This window comes from Cenococcum geophilum (genome assembly GCF_001692895.1).
Source record: "Cenococcum geophilum 1.58 unplaced genomic scaffold K441scaffold_1, whole genome shotgun sequence".
NCBI classification, from domain to species: domain Eukaryota; kingdom Fungi; phylum Ascomycota; class Dothideomycetes; order Gloniales; family Gloniaceae; genus Cenococcum; species Cenococcum geophilum.
The window spans coordinates 1855086-1876240 of record NW_027137559.1 but is presented as its reverse complement, the minus strand read 5'-3'; the positions used below and the strand labels follow the sequence as shown (position 1 = coordinate 1876240).

The window sequence follows — 21155 nt, the reverse complement described above, 5'->3', positions numbered from 1 at the left end:
GAATAAGCTAACTGGTAATGCTAACTGCTACCTAACTGAAGCCAACCGACTCTATTACGCCCTAAGTTAACTAGGAGGAGACGTAGCTGACCTTATTAAACCTCTTTAACCAAACTTAGTACAAAGCCTAGTTACACTTCTTGAAGCCATATATGGTGACCTAAACCGCTAAGCCACCGCTTAAAGAAAGATAAACTAAATAACTTAAGAAAAGAAAAGTTTCCTAGTATACTTCTCCGAATTTAACTGCTATATAAAGGAAATAGGCTGGAATAACTCCGCACTAATTAATAGCCTCGTTAAGTCCTTAAGCCCTAAACTAAAAACCTCTCTAATAGGCGTAGACCTCCTAGAAACTCTTAACGCCTGCGTAAATATTATTAATAAACGGTATAATAATATACTACGCCTTATACTAAAGCCCGTTTATTAGTATAATATAATAACCCCGCGAACGTCTACTAAGTTATTGTCTTAACCCAAGCACCCTAACGCTATAGATATTAACACTAGGACCCTAGAATACGCCCTATTAGGGTCCTCTAAATAAGAATAATGTATTAAGCTAGGCCTCTGCTTTAAATATAGAAGTGGCTCCCACCTCTTAAACTACTACTCTGTCCCTATACCCCGAAACGATTTACGAACGGCTAGCACTAGTAGCCGTTCACTATATTAATCTTCTAGTTACCGTCCCCGATCTTTATCTAGTTCTACCCCTACGTCTAGTAAGCACTATTTATAAGGATAAAGCTATAGCTAACGTCCTATAAGAACCCTACCCCAATTGCCTTTAAAAGGAAGGTCCTGGAGCTAAGTCGCTCTTTAGGACGGCTCTGCCACAGGATCTTATTAAATGTATTTAACGTTATAAACTCTGACTCTTAGGACCGTAGTATAACTATTAACTGTTATCTTTGGTAGAATAGTTAATAGGCTAATGTTTGAATCCTAATTAATATAGGAGCTAGCGGTATAGGATTTATTAATAAGATCTTTATATAAGATAATGGTTTTACCCTAACCCCCCTTAACCGGTATATTAACGTATTTGGATTTAATGGTAAACGCACCGTCTTAGGCCGTATTACCTATATAGTAACCCTAAGACTCTAATACCTAAACTACAAAGAACTGATTAAGCTTTTCGTTACCACCCTAAGTCACTTAGTGATTCTTAGATAACCCTAGATGAAGCTATATAAGGTAACTATTAATTAGGACAACCTTAAGCTTCTATTTACCGCCTCCCGTTATAAGCAGAAGTGCTTTATAACTTGCTGCTTAGACCCAGAACTGAAATCTAAAGAATCCACTAGATTCTACTAACGTAAGATTTCCACCGAATTCTACTAACATAAGAATTCCACTGACACCCACTAAGGATCCGAAAATTCTACTAAGCTCTATAAGTTATTACTAAGCACTATACCGCCCTAAACTAAATAGAAACTTAAGCTTAGCACATAAAACTACTAGAAGGACTAGTATCCTATAATAAAAAGAATACTTAAAGAACCCAAACCTAAATCTAATACTAACTCTGTACCTAATACTAAACTTAAACCTAAATAAGAAACTACAGACGAGCCAAACGAGCTCGGTACCCTAGATATTCGTATAATTAGAGCTACTCCATTAGCGTAACTTGCTAAGAAACCTAAATATACGATCTTTGCTGTTACTATAGCTAATATTAAGAAGGCCTTAGTACCGAAGAAGTATATTAACCCTGCTACAAAGGTACCAGTAGAGTACTATAACCGCCTAGAGGTATTCTTATAAAAGGAAGCCGATAAGCTACCGGAACACCAATTATATAACTATAAGATTATACTTAAAGAAGGAAAGTAGCCTAGATTTAGACCCTTATACGGGATATCCTAAAACAAACTCTAAGTACTATAAAAGTATTTAGATAAGAACCTAAGTAAAGGATTTATTAGAGCAAGCTTATTGCCTATAGCCGTACTAGTAATCTTTGTTAAGAAACCCGGCGGCGGTCTGCGCTTTTATATAGACTACTAAGCTCTTAACGCCGTTACTATTAAGAACCGATATCCGATCCTGTTAATATAGGAGATACTGAACCAACTAAGTAAGGCTTATTACTATATAAAGCTTGATATTATCTCTGTATTTAACTGTCTCTATATTATAAAAGGGGACAAATAGCTTACTATATTTCGTACCCAATATGGACTATTTAAGTACTTAGTAATACCCTTCGGCCTCATAAACACCCTAAGCTCGTTTCAATATTATATAAACAATACCCTACACCCCTACATCAGGATTTTTTTTTTTTTGGGCACGTTGTCGCAAGCGAAAATCGGGGTCTGCAAAACCTGCGTAAGTCGCGATTTTAGCGATTTGCGGCAACTTGCGGCGATTTGCTACAAATACATAGGCTACCCATGTAAATTGCCGCAAATTGCGACTTAAGTAGACCCTAATTTTCGGCTGCAATAAAAACGCAATAAAAATACTATAAAGCTCTACACGAAGCTCTGCGCGAAGCTCTGCACGAAGCTCTGCACGAGGCTCTACACGAAGCTCTACACGAAGCTTTGCACAAGGCTCTGCATGAGGCTCTACACGAAGCTCTGCACGAAGCTCTACACAAGGCTCTACACGAAGCTCTACGTACAGAGGCTCTGCACGAGGCTTTGCGCGAAGCTCTACATACGGAGGCTCTACACGAAGCTCTGCACGAAGCTCTACACGAAGCTCTACGTACAGAGGCTCTGCACGAGGCTTTGCGCGACATACGGAGGCTCTACACGAAGCTCTGCATCGGGTCCCCGCTATATTCCCCGATAGCCTCTACACGTGCCTCTGCCAAGTGTACCCCCTTATCTATATACCCTAGGTAGCCCACCTTATTTTTTACCCTTCCTTCCTTACATCCTCCCTACCCTAGGGAGGCACCAGAACGGCAGCCACAGTCTGAGGACCGGTCGCCAGAGCTAGACGACCACCGTTCGAATATACAGCCAGCAAACGGGCACGTAGAGAACGATTCGAATTAATATACGATTAATCAATCAATCAAAATCAGGCGGAGCCTTTGGATCGGGCCGACCTTTCCCCCCAAATTACAGACAGGTAGGCCATAAGACAGTAGCACAGATTAGGAGGCACAGACGGTAGGCACAGACGGTATGGTATAGACAGGTTAGGCCATAGACAGGTATGCATAGATAGGTAGGTACAGACAGGTAGGCACAGACAGTAGGCACAGACAGGTAGGCACAGATAGTTAGGCATAGACAGTAGGCATAGGGCAGGTAGGCATAGGCAGGGTACAGACAGACAGATAGACAGGTAGGCAGGCAGGCAGGCAGGCACTAGGCCTAGTTAGGAAATCGGTACACAGCCAGCAGATCGTTAGGAATACCGCCAATTAATAATTTGGAGCCTTTGTAAAGGGTATCCCCCTTATCTTAATTGCTTAATAAATAGCTCTACATTTTATATAGTTATATAGGAATATAAAATATACAAAATATAAAATGTATAAAATATGCAAAATGTGCAAAATATATAAAATATATAAAATATACAAAACGTGTAAAATACACAGGCTCTACGCGTTTGCTGCGAGTTGCTATAAAATGCGTAGGCTCTATGCAGTTTGCTGTAAGTTGCTGTAAAATACGTAGGCTCTATGCAGTTTGCCGCAAAATGCGCAAACCGTACAAGACCATATACGACTGCCGCGACCGTATAGTTTGCCGCAAATTGCCGCAAACTGCAATAACGAGCCCGAAAAAAAATTTCCTGATGTACCTAGACATCTTCTATACTACTTATATTAACGACATCCTAATATATAGTAATAACCTGACCAAATATTAGAAATACGTTAACCTTATCCTATAAGCCCTATACGGAGCTAGTCTATAATTAGATATAGATAAATACGAGTTCTATAAAACGGAAGTTCTATACCTTAGACTTCTTATTTTTATAAATGGTATATAAATAGACCTAAAGAAAGTTAAAGTAATTATAAACTGGCAAGAACCTAAGAACGTTAAGGACGTAAGAGCCTTTATAGGATTTGCTAATTTCTACCAACGGTTTATTAATAACTTTTCCGCCCTAGTTTCACCCCTTATAGCTCTAACCTAAAAGGATAAAGTCTTTATCTTTAATAAGGAATATAAGAAGGCCTTTACCTATTTAAAGGTTATATTTACTACTACGCCCGTGCTCTAATACTTTAACCTAAACTAAATAAGTGTTATAGAAGCCGACTTATCTAACTATGTCACCAGAGGCATCCTATCTTAGTATAACGAGGATGGAGTATTATACCCTATAGTATACTTCTTAAAATAACTAAGCCCAGCTAAATATAACTACGAGATCTACGATAAGGAATTATTGGCTATTATTAGGTGTTTTAAATAATAGCAACCCAAACTAGAAGGCGCTAGATTTCTAATTAAGGTCCTCAGCGACTATAAAAACCTATAGTACTTCACGACTACGAAACAGCTAAGTTATCGTTAGGCCCGCTAGTTAGAATATCTATCTCGTTTCCGATTCTTAATTATGTACCACTTAGGCATCCAAGGTTAGAAGCCTAATGCCCTAACCCAATACTTATAAGACGCGCCAGCCCTAGAAGAAGCGCGCTCTTACCGAAATCAGACCCTGCTTCACCCTAAACTATTTAACCCTCCCACTAAAGATCTTATGGTACACGTCCTTAAAATAACTAATTAATTAATTGAATAGATTATAGTTAACAAATACCTGAATAACGAGTTTATCTAAGAGACGCTTAAGCTAATATAAGATAGTATTAGACGCTCTAAAAAGATTTCTCTAAGTAAATACGAAGCCTGTGGAAATTGCTTATATTACTAGAACTGTCTAGTTATCCCTAATTACGATAAGCTTAAGCTTAAACTCCTTAAATATGTACACAATCTACCTATCGCCAGCCACCTAGGTTAAGGAAAGACCCTAAAACTACTCCAATGGAAGTATTATTAGCTGAATATATACAATATAATATAAAGGTATATCTTTAGCTGCTATACCTACCAATAAGCTAAAGCCTTGCATAAGACGTATAACGGTTTTTTAAAGCCGCTACCCGTTCTGGACCGAAGATAGAAGGATATCTTAATCGACTTTATTATTAACCTTCCTAAGAGTAGAGGCTGCACGAACATTATAGTAGTTATAGACCGACTATCTAAAATAAGACACTTAATCGCCTGCCTTAATATGTTAACGCCTACTATTACCTAACTATTCCTAGATTATATATAGAAACTCCACAGACTCCCTAAAATAATTATCTCCAATAGAGGTAGCCAGTTTATCTTAGCATTTTGGAAAGAACTAACTACTTAACTCTATATTAAAGTACTGTTATCTACTATATATTACCTAGAAATGGATAGCTAAACGGAACGCGTAAATACTATAATAGAATAGTATATTTGAATATACACGTTGTATTTATAGGATGACTGGATTAACTGGCTCGTATTTGCCGAGTTTACTATAAATAACTCCGTCTCAGAAACTACGAAAGTCTCCCTATTCCTAGCTAATTACGGCTAGCACCCACGAATGGGTTTTAAACCCTTTAGTAATGTTCCTTACCCCGCTTATTACGCCTTATAAGTTGCAGAAGCAAATAAATTCATAGAGAAGATAGAGGAACTACAACAGTTCCTTACCGATGAGATAATATAGGCTTAATCTGTCTATAAAGCCGCAGCGAATAAGAAACAAACCCTAGCACCAGCCTACTAAATTAATAATTTTGTCTGGCTAGATATAAGAAATCTAAACATAAAACGACCTACTAAGAAACTTAATTAGAAGAACGCTGGCCCTTATAAGGTTAAAAAGGTTATCTCTCCTTATGCCTACTGATTAAAGCTCCCTAATATAGTTAAAATCCACCCCATATTCTATACGTTAGTCCTCCGCCTTACTGCCCCTATATTAGACACCCTACCTAGACAGATACAAGACCCTCCCCTACTAGTTAAAGTGGATAGTAAGAACGAGTACTTTATTAAAAGAATTAATGATATTAAGTATAATAAATGGAAACGCTAATATATATATCTTATAAAATGGAGAGGCTTTACTGAGTCCTTATAGGAACCTATTAACTCTATAGGACTTACACAAGCCGTAGAAGACTTTTATAAACTTTACCTAGAACTACTACAGCCCCATCTTACAGAAGCTCGAGTTTAAAGGGGGGGTACTATTATAGGACACCCCTGTAATACCTTGCATACGTCTACCTGTTTCTATTAACTTAGCAATTAGAGACTAACCGCGAAATGGTAATCTAACGGCAATCTAATGGTAATCTAACGGCAATCTAATGGTAATCTAACGGCAATCTATGGCATTCTGCTATATTCTGCCAAGTTCTACTAAATTCTGTTAAGTTCTGCTAGGACTACGACCTGAACCCTATTCTGCCTATATATGTGTTAACTAAGCAACTAAGTTAACAATATATGCCCTTTCTTCCCGTCTTCCTACCTTCTTTCCTTACGCAACGTCTTAACTTTATTACGCAGTTTATATACATAGCTTAATAATACCTACTTCGCTATATATTATTACCGCTTATGCTTACTCTGTAATAGACCTAAAGAATATTACCAGAACTAGAAGAATAGAAAAGAATAACAAGATCTATAGAATATGTATAGACTAGAACCCCTGCAGAATCCTATTAAGGTTACCCTAATAACTATACCATAATGCTAAGAAATATAGCAGCTGGCAAAGCAGCTGTAGGACCCTTAAATACCTCTAATAGTAAAATAGCAACTAACTTAAACTCCTAGGTGGAGCTTATAGCAGCTAATGCTGAAATTAAATAACTTTAAGAGCTGCTTAAAGCTAGAAAACCCCCTACGCCTAATAAGGAATTATCGGACACCTAGAGACTTACTACGGTCTTTAAGGCTCTAGTTATAACGGAACCTTATAGCAAGAACTACGATAGGCTCGTTAATAGGCTAGGTGTGTAGGTGATATAAACTAAAGCTAACAACGTAATAATAACTAGTGGAGTGGTTGCCTAATAGACTAACTCTAATTATATTCTGAGAATTACTATAAGGAAAGAACTATCTAGAGTAGGGACTATAGTCCTTTAAATATATAACTATACTCCTAGAAAACCCTCCTTATATATAAGGTACGTATACTCTATCTACTTTATTGCGGATTATATAGATTATATAGATTATATAGATTACATTATATGGCTTAGTTACTATTCCTCGTTATATAGTTTTACCGGATCCATCCTAGACCGTACCTATATTAACTAACTAGCTTCTTTTAACTCTTCTTTAAGTAGTTGTAATATTATACTTAAAGCGTCCGTAACACTATCTCCCTCCTCTTTATCTTCGTCCTTAAAGATTCTAAATATCTCTAAGTTGTTTACTAGAGGTATAATACCTGTCTGATTGATTTAGTTAATATTATTACTTATTATACCTAAAGTAACTTCTCTTTCTTCTATAGCGCGTTGCGCTCGTACTGTCGCTATGGTGCTGTTGTTAGGTAAAATAATGCTATCTCCGTGTTCTCGTTGTGCGAAAGAGGGGTTAGTTTGTATTACGCTAGCGAGTCCTTTATCCCGGCAACCTTTCTCTTACTTAAAGTATACTAAAGCGAATATTTATTCGTCCTACGACGTTCGCTCTATTTCTAACGCTAAGTATACGCGTCCTATAACTCTTAATAGTCTACGAGTTTCCTAAGTAATTTTGTAACGGAACCTTGTAGCAAGAACTACGATGGGCTCGTTATTGGGCTAGGTGTGTAGGAAATGCAAGTACAAAAGTCAACAACGTAATAACAACTGGTGGAGTGGTTGCCCAATAGATTAACTCTAATTATATTCTAAGAATTACTATAAGGAAGGAACTATCTAGGTAGGGACTAAGGGTCCTTAAATACACAACCATACTCCTATAAAATCCTTCTTGTATATAATATACGTATGCTCTACCTGCTCTATTATAGATTATATAGATTATACAGATTATATAGATTATATTATATAACCTTGGTTACTATTCCTCGTTACATAGTTCTATCGGCTTTATTTTAGACTATGCCTAAATTAACTAACTAGCTTTTTCCATCTCTTCTCTAAGTAGTCGTAATATTATACTTAAAGCGTCCGTAATACTATCTCCCTCCTCTTTATCTTTGTCCTTAAAGATTTAAAATATCTTTAAGTCGTTTACTAGAGGTATAATATCCATCTAATTAATTTAGTTAATATTATTACTTATTATACCTAAAGCAATTTCTTCTTCCTTAACTGCTTGTTATGCTCGCACTATTACTGCAATATTATCTCTTAGTAAGATTATACCGTCTCTATGTTCTTACTATTTAAAAGAGGGGTTAGTTTATATTACGTTAGCGAACCCATCTTCGCAATAACCGTCCTCTTGCTTAGAGTGCACTAAAGCGAATATTCATTTATCTTGTGACATTTACTCTACTTCTAATGCTAAATATACGCGACCTATTACTCTTAATAATCGTCTAGTTCCCTAATTAATTTGTTTTAGGGTTTTATATTTAATCTACTGCTATACGGCTAGATAATAAACTGTTTATTACTTTTACTAAATTACGCCGATCTTAGGACGCTAAATAGGAGGCTGCTAATACTTAACAACGGGCTCTTAAGTCTCGTTTAGTAGCGTCTACTTAGCTAATCCGTCTTAAGAAGGTACGTAAGAAGGTTTATTTTAAGGAGTGGAAACTTATAGAATAAGGTCTATAGGAACTAGGTAATAAAAGAACGGATTCTCTTCTAATAGAGAAGAAAATAGATCTAAGTAGTTTAGCAACTGCTCTTCTTAGGTCCCCCTTAGGTAACTCATTCTTTAGCAATCCTTCTTTATTAATACTATCTAACCTAATCTCTTCTAATACTCCTATACCTTTCCTATAGCATTTTTTAGATTCTCTAGTAGCTCCTAGGTAGTCTTAGTGTAGCCTATCTACTTAACCTTATACTATATTTCGTCGTCAGTGTCCTTATAATTAACGACCTCCAAAACTTACTATTTATCTTCTTCCTATCCTTTATACGTGTCTGCTTTATAAACTAGTGGCTTAACATTCCTATATACTAACTCTAGCATTGCGATATGCTGTATAGGGTAGATCTTTATTTTAGCTAGTAGGTTTAACTTAAATATAACCGGTAAAATCCTCTATATAATTTTAAAAGGTCCTAGTCTAACATAGTCTAACTTCTTACTTAGTCGTTAACTCTTAAAATTTTTATATAATAGCTATACTTTATCTCCCTCCTTAAGATCTGGTCCCTTAGATCTCTTAGCATTATAGTACTTTTTTATTCTTTCTTATACTTTCTTTACTAATTCTATAAGGTCTACATAAAGATTTATTAAATCCTTTATTCTCTCTTTGGCTCTACTACTTATTTTCTTTACTTATTATAGTAATAATAATGTTCTTAGCTTATATCCGTAATTTATCTTAAATGGTAATATACCTATTCCTTCTTAAGGTATTACATTGTATATAAATTGTATAACTAGTAATAGTAATACCTAATTATTCTGTGCATAATTGATATAATGCCTTAAGTACTGCTCTATCGTCTAATTTAATCTTTCCGTTTAGCTATCTGTCTATAAATAATATATAGTAGAAGTTACTACTTAAACTCCTTACTCTACTAAAAACACTTCCTAGAATACTACTATAAATCTTAAATCTCTATCCAATATAATCTTGCTTAGTGCTCCGTATCTTATAAACACTTCTTTTACATAAATTCTAGCAACATCTTCTGCTAAGATTTCTTCTATATATACTATAAAGTATCCCTACTTTATAAGCTTATCTANTATTACTANNATNNCNTTATAATCTTNTCNNNTAATAGGNTNTNTTAANTTNNGNAACTTAATAATAAAGTCCTATAATATAACCTCCTATAGTCTCTCTAGTATTTTAATAGGTTATAGCCCTCTATATAGCTTATACCTTATTAGTTTGTTCCTTTAGCAATCTAAACATTCCTTTATAACTTTTCTAGCTATCCTCTAGATTCTATTAATAATATACTCCTCCTAGAGTCTTAATACTAAGCTCATAGCTCTATTATGTCCTTAAGTTAGTCCCTTGTAGAAGTCTTCTATAAACTATTCTGCTATACTTCTTAGGATATACTTTACTTCCCAATTTTTGTATATATCCGCCTGTAAATCTTCTAGCTATACTTCTAGAATTCTTTACGCCTAAAAGCTTTTTAGTATCTTATAGACTTTCTTTAGTTTATTATTTTCCCAAGTTACTATAATTTTTAGATAATTGTATCTAATTAATCCGTCTATATCTTTTCGCAATAAAGCCCCTAATGGCTTTTCCTTATTTTATAGTTTAGCTTTACAGCTTAGAGTATCTACCCGCGTATTGTCTGTACCTTTAGTATATTAAATCTTAAAATAGTATTCCGCAAGTATCTCTGCCTATCTAACCTATCTTTAGTTAAGTTTCTTTATTATTAGAAATCCTGTTAGGTTTTTATAATCTATCTTAACTATAAATAGTTTCTTTATACCTTATAAGAATGCTTTCTATTTTTTTAATACTGTAACTATACCTAATAACTCCTTGTTATAAATGTTATAGTTTAACTCTAGTAGTGTTATCTTCTAACTATAGTATACCACTAGGTGCTATCTATCTTAATGCCTTTATATAAAGCACGCCCCTAGTATATAGTCTAATACGTTTATCTTTATAACCGTCTCTAGTCCTAGTTAATAGATCTTAAGAACTAGCTCCTAGGTAAATAACTCTTTAACTTTCTTAAAAAGTTTTTTTTACTCCTCTCCCTATGCCTATGGTTCTTCTTTCTTTGTTAACTACGTAAATGGCTTAATATTCTTTAACCACTGCGCTATAAACCTTCTATAGTAATTGCAAAACCTTAGGAATAATCTTAACTATATAACGTTCTTTAGTTCCTACCAATTTACTATAGCCTTAATCTTTTTTAGATCTATGCTAAGTTAGCCTAGTTTAATAATAAATCTAACAAAATTGGTCTTCCTAGTAAAGAACTCGTATTTCTTAATTACTACTAGCATCTATTCCTCTTATAGTCTTTTTAAGACCTATTTAACGTATTCTCCATGTTCTTTCTCTATTATTAAGTAGATAATAATATTATTAAGATATACCATAATAAATTCATCTAAGTGTTCTCCTAATATATTGTTAATACGCTTCTAAAATATTACTAGTGCGTTTATAAGCCTAAATTGCATAACTAATAGTTTATATAGTCCTTCCTTTAACCTAAAGGCTGCCTTCCACTTATCGCCTTCCTTGATCCTAATCTAGTAGTACGCCTATCTTAGATCTATCTTTATAAAGATTTACGTATTGCCTATCCTATTTTAGATTTCACTAATTAAGGGTAAAGGATACCTATCCTTTTTAGTAATGCTGTTTAACTGCCTATAGTTAATACACAGCCTTAGTTTGCTATTTTTCTTTAGTATAAATAGTACTGGATAACCTGTTAATAACTATAATAGTTTAATATATCCCTTTTATAAATTCTCCTAGATAAACTCTTTTAACGCTCTACCTTCTTCTTTAGTAAGCTTATAAATTGGAAAGAACTTTAGACTTATTCCTAGTTCTAACTCTATCTTATAGTCCTATGCTATATATTCTAACAGCTTTTTACTTTCTAGTAACTATAGTTTTCTGCCGTACTTATAGTACTTCTTTAGTATATAACTTAGTCCTTTTTCTATTTCTTTATAGGTTGCTCTTACTTAGTATTATACTAACTTGGCTTATTTTTATATCTTGCGGTATTAAGTATTTCTTATATTGACTTGACCTGTAATCTAATTAATCCTTAGATTATATTTCTATAACTAAGGTATACCTAGTACTGCCTTATCCTGTCCTAATAGTAGGATATTAAAAGACATCTTAATTTATCTTCCTTTAATAGTTATTTAAATAGGTCCTATTTTAAGATTAATAATCCCTCCTCTATAGGTTATTAGATCTCCTAAAATNNTAANTAATANGTAANNTTNCTCCTTTTATNTATNNNGTANTNCNATTCTNTTAACTNNTNCTAGTAANATATAGTTTCGCGTTACTCTACTATCTATTAGCGCTTTAAACTGCTAATCTTACCACTTAATTTATAAATTTAGGTGTCGTCCTTAAATTCCTTTAAGGGTCTAAGGCTTTATTACTAGCTCCCCCTAGTCCCGTAGGCCTCTACTTTTCCTAACTATTAGCTACTTAATCCTAGTGCACTTGGCTTACTCTTTAGCCAATACCTAGTTCGCTTTTTATCTTTAATATACTATAAACACGTGTTTTCTAGGCATTCCTACTACTGTCGTCCATCTAAGCATTCTTCTATAAGGAATCTTCCTAGTTAAAGTACTAAACTTCCTTCCTCTTGGTCCTCTGCTGGATGCCATCTATATATATACTTAGCATTTCTATACTATTATTTATCTATTATCTAGTATATCCTTATAGGGTATTTCCAATTCTTTTCCTTTGGATTCTTATATATTTTGTATATATTGTCCACGTATGCAATCTATAATAGCGTATAGTATACTAGGTGCTTTAGGTCAACTCTTAGCTTATCTTTATCCCTAAGTTTAAACCTCTATCGTGCTAATCTAAATATTATAACTTTATTTGCAGGTACTAAGATACGTCTTTTACTTCTCTAGTCCTCTAAACATTCCTCTAGATCCTTTAATATTATAATTAAGGCTCCTTTAATATATGTTATAGCTTTTTCTATAATTAGGTGGTCCTGGATAACTTTCTTGTCTAGCTATATATAGAAATCTTCCCACTTATTATTGTGCCTTTATCTATACCACTTTCGGTACAGCCGCTAGAGCGCGCATAGTCCGTCCGCAAGGAAGTACCCTCTCACTGCTACACTATAACAGCCCTTTATATATCGTTCTTTAAACCTAGTTAGAATCCCTAGATCCTCTTTATTTTCCAGTTTAGTAAGCTACTTAGCTCTTAGTATGCCTGTTCTCGGCCTATTAGTAATTCTTTATACTAGTACTCTGTCCTTTATACGTCCTANTATNCTANATCTCTTATCTAGTTTCTNTTNTTNCTATNCGATAATTCTTTGNCTNAACTCTTCTATAGTTTCTTTTAGTTTACGCCTTGCGCTTTAATCCTTAAAGTCGTCTTACTTCTTAATTCTAGTATTAAACTTTCGATCTTTAGGCTGAATACTATATTCCCCTAGTAAGTCTTCCGGGTCTATATATCTGTCTCTTAGTCTAACTGCTGTTTATATTGCAGATTCTCTAATCTATAAAGAAGCTCCTTACCTCTTACCTATAGGTGTCCTCATTCGTACTCTAAAATCTTGGTCCCTTAGATTCTTTAATCCTAAGCTTGCTTCTAACTTAAGCTTAGCTCCCGCCTTAGTCTAACTAGGCGTCCGTAGTGTTCTTATCTTGTCTTAAAAGTCTTAAATCTTACTTATCTCGTCTTAAGAATCTTATACTGTGGGAAACTCTTATCCCAAGCTTATTTATATATTTCTAAACTAAGCTACTACCCTGTTCCATCGGTTTTCGTCTATTATAGGTCCTTAGGTATGCCTTATTTCGTCTTAAGAATCTTAAGTCTTTGGCCTTTTACCTTTATTAAGTGCCAAAGTAGTTCGCTATCCTACTTCTCTTGCGTCTTACAAAGCAATAGACATTATGTCTAGTAGGGTCTCGATCCCTACTAATGTTCCCTATTCTATAGTGGAATTATCCTCTACCTCTAGTATAACATCTTTAAGGTCTACTTGCTTCTAGTAAGCGGCCCTTATTACCTTATTATTATAAAATATTTCGCCTACGTTAAATTCATTATCTTTAATATCCGATCTGCGAACTGGTTCGTTAGTTCCTTTATATCCTATAAGTGCTAGCTCCTATAGCTAATAGCTTACGCCATACTTAGCGTCCTTATAAATTTGGTATATATTATTATAACAAAACGCAAAACTTCTAATTGAATATTCTTTTGTTCCTCGCAGTATATTATTATCCCTTTATACATATATATCGTCTACTAGTCTCATACCTTTTACTATATAGTAACTCTGCCCACTTCTATAGTCTTTAACGTAATAACCCTATTTTCCGCAATTTATATAAGCTCCCTCTTTAAACTATTTTTCTTACTATAGAGTCCGCCTGAATATCTTCTACTATTAAGATCCCTAATTCGGCCTCTACTTTTTAGACCTTTAATTACTTAATCCTTATCCTCTAGGTTTTTATAGTTTGCTCCATTTCTTATAGGCTTCTTTAGTACTACTTAGGTCTATTAGCTCTGCGCTATACTATATTTTCTAACTTAGCTTTAGTTGTTGCGTACTCTACGCCTTATATAACTATAGAACTCTATCCTAGCCCCTCTTAGCCTGTTCCCTTTAAAAGATCCTATTATTAATCTTAATCGCTTAATCTATTAATTCCCTTAGGGTATCCATATCTTCTATTAGGATAATTACGTCCTAGACTTTAGCCTTAAGTCCTTGTTTATACTATGCCATAAGCGCCCTATTATTTCACTCTACTTATATTGCTAGTGTCTAGAACTATATTATATACTTAATTACTAAAGTTCGTTATATAAGGTTCTGGAGTTTTCTTTCTACTATAGTTGTTTCTTCCGGATCTCTAAACATCTGCGTAAGTCGTTCTACGAATCCTTCCTAACTTAAGAATATAAATCGCACGTCTTAGTTAGTAGTTGTTATTCTATTTGCCTATATCTCTATAAGGTAAGGTTTAAACCACTTAAGTGCTTTTCCTAATAAGAATAGTCCTATATAGGCTATCCGATCCACGGGTATAGGTAACTTTACTCCTTTTTATAAGACCTTAAAGTGTATCTATATAAGGAATCCTTTAAGCTTTAACCTTTTTCCTATAAATCTCTTAATTAATAGTAGCTTAATCTTTACTGCTCCTATCCTATTAAGTCTTTCTTCTAATACCGTATAGTTATTTATTAGCTAGTTAACTATTACCTATAGTTATCTAACCGTTACAGGTTGCTGTAAGTCAGTATCTATTATACTGGTATCACCTCCTGTCCCTAAAGTAGTTACTGCCGTTAATGGTATTATAATGGCTGCTTTTGGTGGCATATTATTCAACTTCTTATATTAATACTATAACTAGGTAGTAATTATATAACGGAACCTTGTAGCAAGAACTACAATGGGCTTATTATTAGGCTAGGTGTATAGGAAATGCAAGTATAAAAGTCAACAACGTAATAACAACTAGTGGAGTAGTTGCCCAACAGATTAACTCCAATTATATTCTAAGAATCACTATAAGAAAGAAACTATCTAGGTAGGGACTAAGGGTCCTTAAATACACAACCGTACTTCTATAAAATCCTTCTTATATATAATATACGTATGCTCTACCTACTTTATTACAGATTATACAGATTATATAGATTATATAGATCACATCATGTGACCTTGGTTACTATTTCTCGTTATATGGTTTTATCGGCTCTATCCTAGACCGTGCCTAAATTAACCAACTAGCTTCTTCCGTCTCTTCTTTAAGTAGTCGTAATATTGTACTTAAAGCGTCCGTAATAAATTTGTTATAGGGTTTTATATTTAATCTACTACTATAAAGCTTAATAGTGAGCTCTCGAGCGCTTTTAATAAATTGCGTTAATCGCGAGAGGCGGAACAAGAGGCTATAGCTGCTTAATAGCGTGCTCTTAAAACTCGTCTTTTAGCCTTTACTTGTCTTTTACGTCTTAAACGGGTTTATAAGAAGGTTTACTCTAAAGAGTAGAAGCTTATAGAATAAGGTTTATAGGAACTTAGTAATAAGAGAACTAACTCTCTTCCTATAAAGGAAATAATTCTAAGTAATTTAGTAGTCGCTCTTTTTAGGTCCCCCTTAGGTAACTTATTCTTTAGCGATCCTTCCTTATTAATATTACCTAACCTATTTTCTTTTAATACTTCTATATCTTTTCTATAGCGTTCTTTAAATTCTCTAGTAGTTCCTAGGTAGTTTTATTATAGCCTATCTACTTAACCTTATACTATATTTTATTATTAACGTCCTTATAACTAATAATCTTTAAAACTTACTATTTGTCTTCTTCTCGTCCTTTATACGTGTCTGCTTTATAGACTAATGGCTTAATATTCCTATATACTAGCTCTAGCATTGCGATGTGCTATATAGGGTAGATCTTTATTTTAGCTAGTAGGTTTAACTTAAATATAACCAGTAAAATCCTTTATGTAATTTTAAAAGGTCCTAGTCTAATATAGTCCAACTTCTTACTTAGTTGTTAACTCTTGAAATTTTTATATAGTAGCTATACTTTATCTCCTTCCTTAAGATCTGGTCCCTTAGATCTCTTAGCATTATAATATTTCTTTATTCTCTGCTATACTACTTTAGCTATTTCCGTAAGGTTCTTATAAAGATTTATTAATATCTCTATCTTTTACTTAGCTGTGCTACTTATCTTTTTTACTTAATGTGGCAATAATAATGTTCTTAGCTTATATCTATAATTCGCCTTAAATAGTAACGTACCCATTTCTTCCTGTAGTGTTATATTGTATATAAACTATATAGGCCGTTAAAAACGGACTCTGCACCTATACGTGGTGACGGCTACGAACCTAGGTCTTTAAAGTTTAGACTTAGAGCCAACGTAAAGACGTTATACAGCGTGCGATAAAACCTAGTAGTCGTGGTTATAAGCGTTATAGGCGGTGGTGAAAATTTTTCAGATGGTGAGATCTCGAAAACCACTACTATAGCCCTCTACAATTCAGCTACGCTATTCTCCTATTAAGGCACCTATATAATCCAACGTGGATATATGGCATTCGATAGCATCCCCTGACCCCCAATAGAAAGCATCAACGACCTCTTATATTGATAAATGAGCGATCGCGAATGAATAAGTAGACGAATGAGCAAATATACGGCCCCTCCTAACCCCTAGGGCGATCGCCCGCGGAGCATACGGTCACTTGCCGTTTTTTCTACTAAATACTACCTAGCAGCCTGGATTGCGACCCACGGTTTTCCCTGTCTTCTTTTAATAGAGTAGTAACCCTTAAAAAGGGCCTAGCTGGGGCCTAGGCATAAAAGATACCTAAATACAACACAATATCCCACTCGCTTATTAGTATTACGGTAGTTAGAACGGATAAATCCCCCTTACGCCTTTAATAGGCCCTAGGGGGGGGAAGGCATGGCGTATATAGTAATAGTTAGACAAGAAATAGCATATAGGGGATGGCTAAGATATAGGAAATAGCAGTACGGCAATTAATAGGCAAGGCCTAGCTGGGACGTAGTGAACCCTAGCTAGGGTAAGCTAGAGAAGGAAGCAGTGGTTCCTAAGGAGTTTGAACATCCAAGGAGGACAGGACGTAGCCGTAGACCTGCAGGGCCGCCGCTACGGACGGACATGGCAAATCGGGGTTTTTCATCCTACTAAGGTGGCTCATTGGGTTTTTCCTCCCCCCTAGCAGCAAGGGTTTTTTCCCGTTAATATTACTTTTCCCTTATATACGGAGTAGTCTGCGTGGGGCTAGATAGCATCCGTATTAGACGTTAATTAAAGAATTATTATTATATAAACTATATAACTAGTAATAACAATACCTAATTATTTTGTGTGTAATTAATATAGTGTTTTAGATACTGCTTTAGTATCTAGTTTAATCTTTCCGTTTAACTGTCTATCTGCGGATAATATATAGTAGAAGTTGCTGCTTAAACTCCTTGCTCCGCTAAGAATACCTTTTAGAATGCTGTTATAAATCTTAGATCTCTGTCTAATATAATCTTACTTAGTGCTCTATATCTTATAAATACTTCTTTTATATAGATTCTAGCGATATCTTTTACTAATATCTCTTCTATATACGCTATAAAGTATCCCCACTTTATAAGCTTATCTACTATTACTAAAATTGTATTATAATCTTATCCGGTAATAGGGTCTCTTAATTTTAGCAATTTAATAATAAAGTCCTATAATATAACCTCCTATAGTCTCTCTAGTATTTTAACAGGTTATAGCCCTCTATATGGCTTATACCTTATTAGTTTATTCCTTTAGCAATCTAGATATTCTCTTATAACCTTTTATACTAGGTTCTAGATTCCATTAATAATATACTCCTCCTAGAGTCTCGACACTAAGCCCGTAGCTCTATTATGCCCTTAAGTTAGTCCTTTATAGAATTCTTCTACGAATTACTTTGCTATGCTTTTTGGGATATACCTTACTTCTTAATTTTCGTATATATCCATCTATAGATCTTCTAGCTATACTTCTAGAATTCTTTATACCTAAAAGCTTTTTAATAATTTATAAACCCTCTCTAGTTCTTCCTAAGTTACTATAATTTTTAAATAATTATATCTAATTAATCTATCTATATCTTTTCGCAATAAAGCCCCTAATGGCTTCTCGTCGTTTTACAGTTCTGCTTTTTAACTTAGAGCATCTACTCTCGTGTTATCTATACCCTTAGTATGCTGAATCTTAAAATGGTACTCTATAAGCATCTCTGCCCATCTAACCTATCTTTAGTTAAGTTCCTTTATTATTAGGAATCCCGTTAGGTTCTTATAATCCGTTTTAACTATAAATAGTTTCTCTATGCCTTATAAGAATGCTCTCTATTCCTTTAGTGCTATAACTATACCTAATAACTCCTTATTGTAGATATTATAGTTTAACTCTAGTGGTATTATCTTTTAACTATAGTATGCTACTAGGTGCCATCTATCTGGATGCTTTTATATAAAGTATACCCCTAGTGCAAAGTCTAATATATCTGTTTCTATAACCGTTTCTAGACCTAGCTAATAGATCTTAAGAACTGGCTTCTAGGTAAATAACCTCTTAACTTCCTTAAATAGTTCCTATTACTTCTTTCCCCATACCTATAGTTCTTCTTTTTTCATTAACCGCGTAAATAGCTTAATATCTTTTAACTATTACGCTATAAACCTTCTATAGTAATTACAAAACCCTAAGAATAATCTTAACTGTATAACGTTCTCTAGTTCCTACCAATTTACTATAGCCTCGATCTTCTTTAGATCTATACTAAGTTAGCCTAGTTTAATAATAAATCCTACGAAATTAGTCTTCCTAGTAAAGAACTCGCATTTTTTAATTACTACTAGCATCTATTCCTCTTATAGTCTCTTTAAGACCTATTTAATGTATTCTCTATGTTCTTTTTTAGTTATTAAGTAGATAATAATATCGTTAAGATATACTATAACAAATTTATCTAAGTGTTCTCCTAATACATTATTAATACGCTTCTAGAACGTTGCTAGTGCGTTTATAAGCCCGAATTGTATAACTAATAGTTTATATAGTCCTTCCTTTAACCTAAAGGCTGCCTTCTATTCGTCGCCTTCCTTAATTCTAATCTAATAGTATGCCCATCTCAGATCTATCTTCGTAAAAATTTGTACGTTGCCTATCCTATCTTAGATCTCGCTAATTAAGGGTAAAGGATACCTATCCTTCCTAGTAATGCTGTTTAACTGTCTATAGTCGATACACAGCCTTAGTTTACTATTTTTCTTTAGTATAAATAGTACTAAATATTCTGCTAATAATTGCGATGGTCTAATATATCCCTTTTATAAGTTTTCTTGGATAAACTCTTTTAATGCTCTACCTTCTTTTTTAGTAAGCTTATAGATTGGAAAGAACCTTAGACTTATTCCTGGTTCTAATTCTATTTTATAGTCCCATGCTATATACTCTAATAGCTTTTCGCTTTCTAGCGACTACAGTTTCTTGCTATACTTGTGGTATCTTTTTAGTATATAGCTTAACCCTTTTTTGGTTTCCTTATATATCGCTCCAACTTAGTACTATACTAGCTTAGCTTATTATTGCGTCTTGCGGCGTTAAGTATCTCTAATATTGACCTGACCTATAATTTAATTAATTCTTAGATTGTATTTCTATAACTAAGGTATTTCTAATACTGCTTTATTATTTCCTAATGGTAATATATTAAAAGACATCTCGATTTATCTCCCTTTAATGGTTATCTAAATAGGTCCTATTTTAAGATTAATAATGCCTCCTCTATAGGCTATTAGATCTCCTAAAATTATTACTAATAGGTAAGGATATTCCTTTTTTCTGTGTAGTAACCCTATTCTTTTAACTGCTACTAGCGAGATATAGTTCCTTATTGCTCCACTATCTATTAATGCCTTGAACTGTTGATCTTGCTACTTAACTTATAAATTTAGGTATCGTCCTTAAATTCCTTTAAGGGTCTAAGGCTTTACCACTAGTTCCCTCTGGTCCTATAGGCCTCTACTTTTCCTAACTACTAGCTGCTTAATCCTGTTTATACTTAGTCCAACTTAAGCTAATACTTAGTTCACTTTTTATCTTTAATATACCATGAATAGGTATTCTTTGGATATTCCCACTACTATTGTCCATCTAGGCATTCTTCCGTAAGGAATCTTCCTGGCTAAAGTGTTAAGTCCCCTTATTCTTAAACTTCTACTAGGTACCAACTATGCATATACTTAGCATTTTAATATTTCGCCTTATTCGTCATCCAATACATTCTTATTAGATACTTTTAATTTTTAATTTTTAGTGCTCTATGCATATTGCACGTATTATCCACGCATGCTATCTATAATAGTATATAATGTGCTTAATGTCTTAGGTTAACTCTTAGCTCGTCTTTATCCTTAAGTTTAAACCTTTCTTATGTTAATCTAAGCGTTGCGACTTTATTCGTAGGTACTAAGATTTATCTTTCGCTTCTCTAGTCCTCTAATTACTCCTCTAAATCTTTTGACGTTATAATTAAAGCTTCTTTAATGTAAGTTATGGCCTTTTTTATAATTAGGTGGTCTTAGATAACTTTCTCATCTAACCATATATAGAAATCTTCCCACTTATCATTATATTGTTATCTATACTACCTTTAATACAATCCTTTAAGTATATACGGCTCGTCCGTA

General features: G+C 34.0%; 1 protein-coding gene across 1 annotated transcript; it reads left to right on the top strand.

The window, feature by feature from the left end:
* Positions 1 to 2186: 2186 nt before the first annotated feature.
* On the top strand, positions 2187 to 2445 carry K441DRAFT_710141 (uncharacterized protein; the record flags this gene model as incomplete). Its single annotated transcript, XM_067653880.1, has 1 exon — positions 2187 to 2445. A coding segment is annotated over one exon (259 nt), but the record flags the coding sequence as incomplete, so codon positions are not given.
* Between the last annotated feature and the right edge of the window lie 18710 nt (positions 2446 to 21155).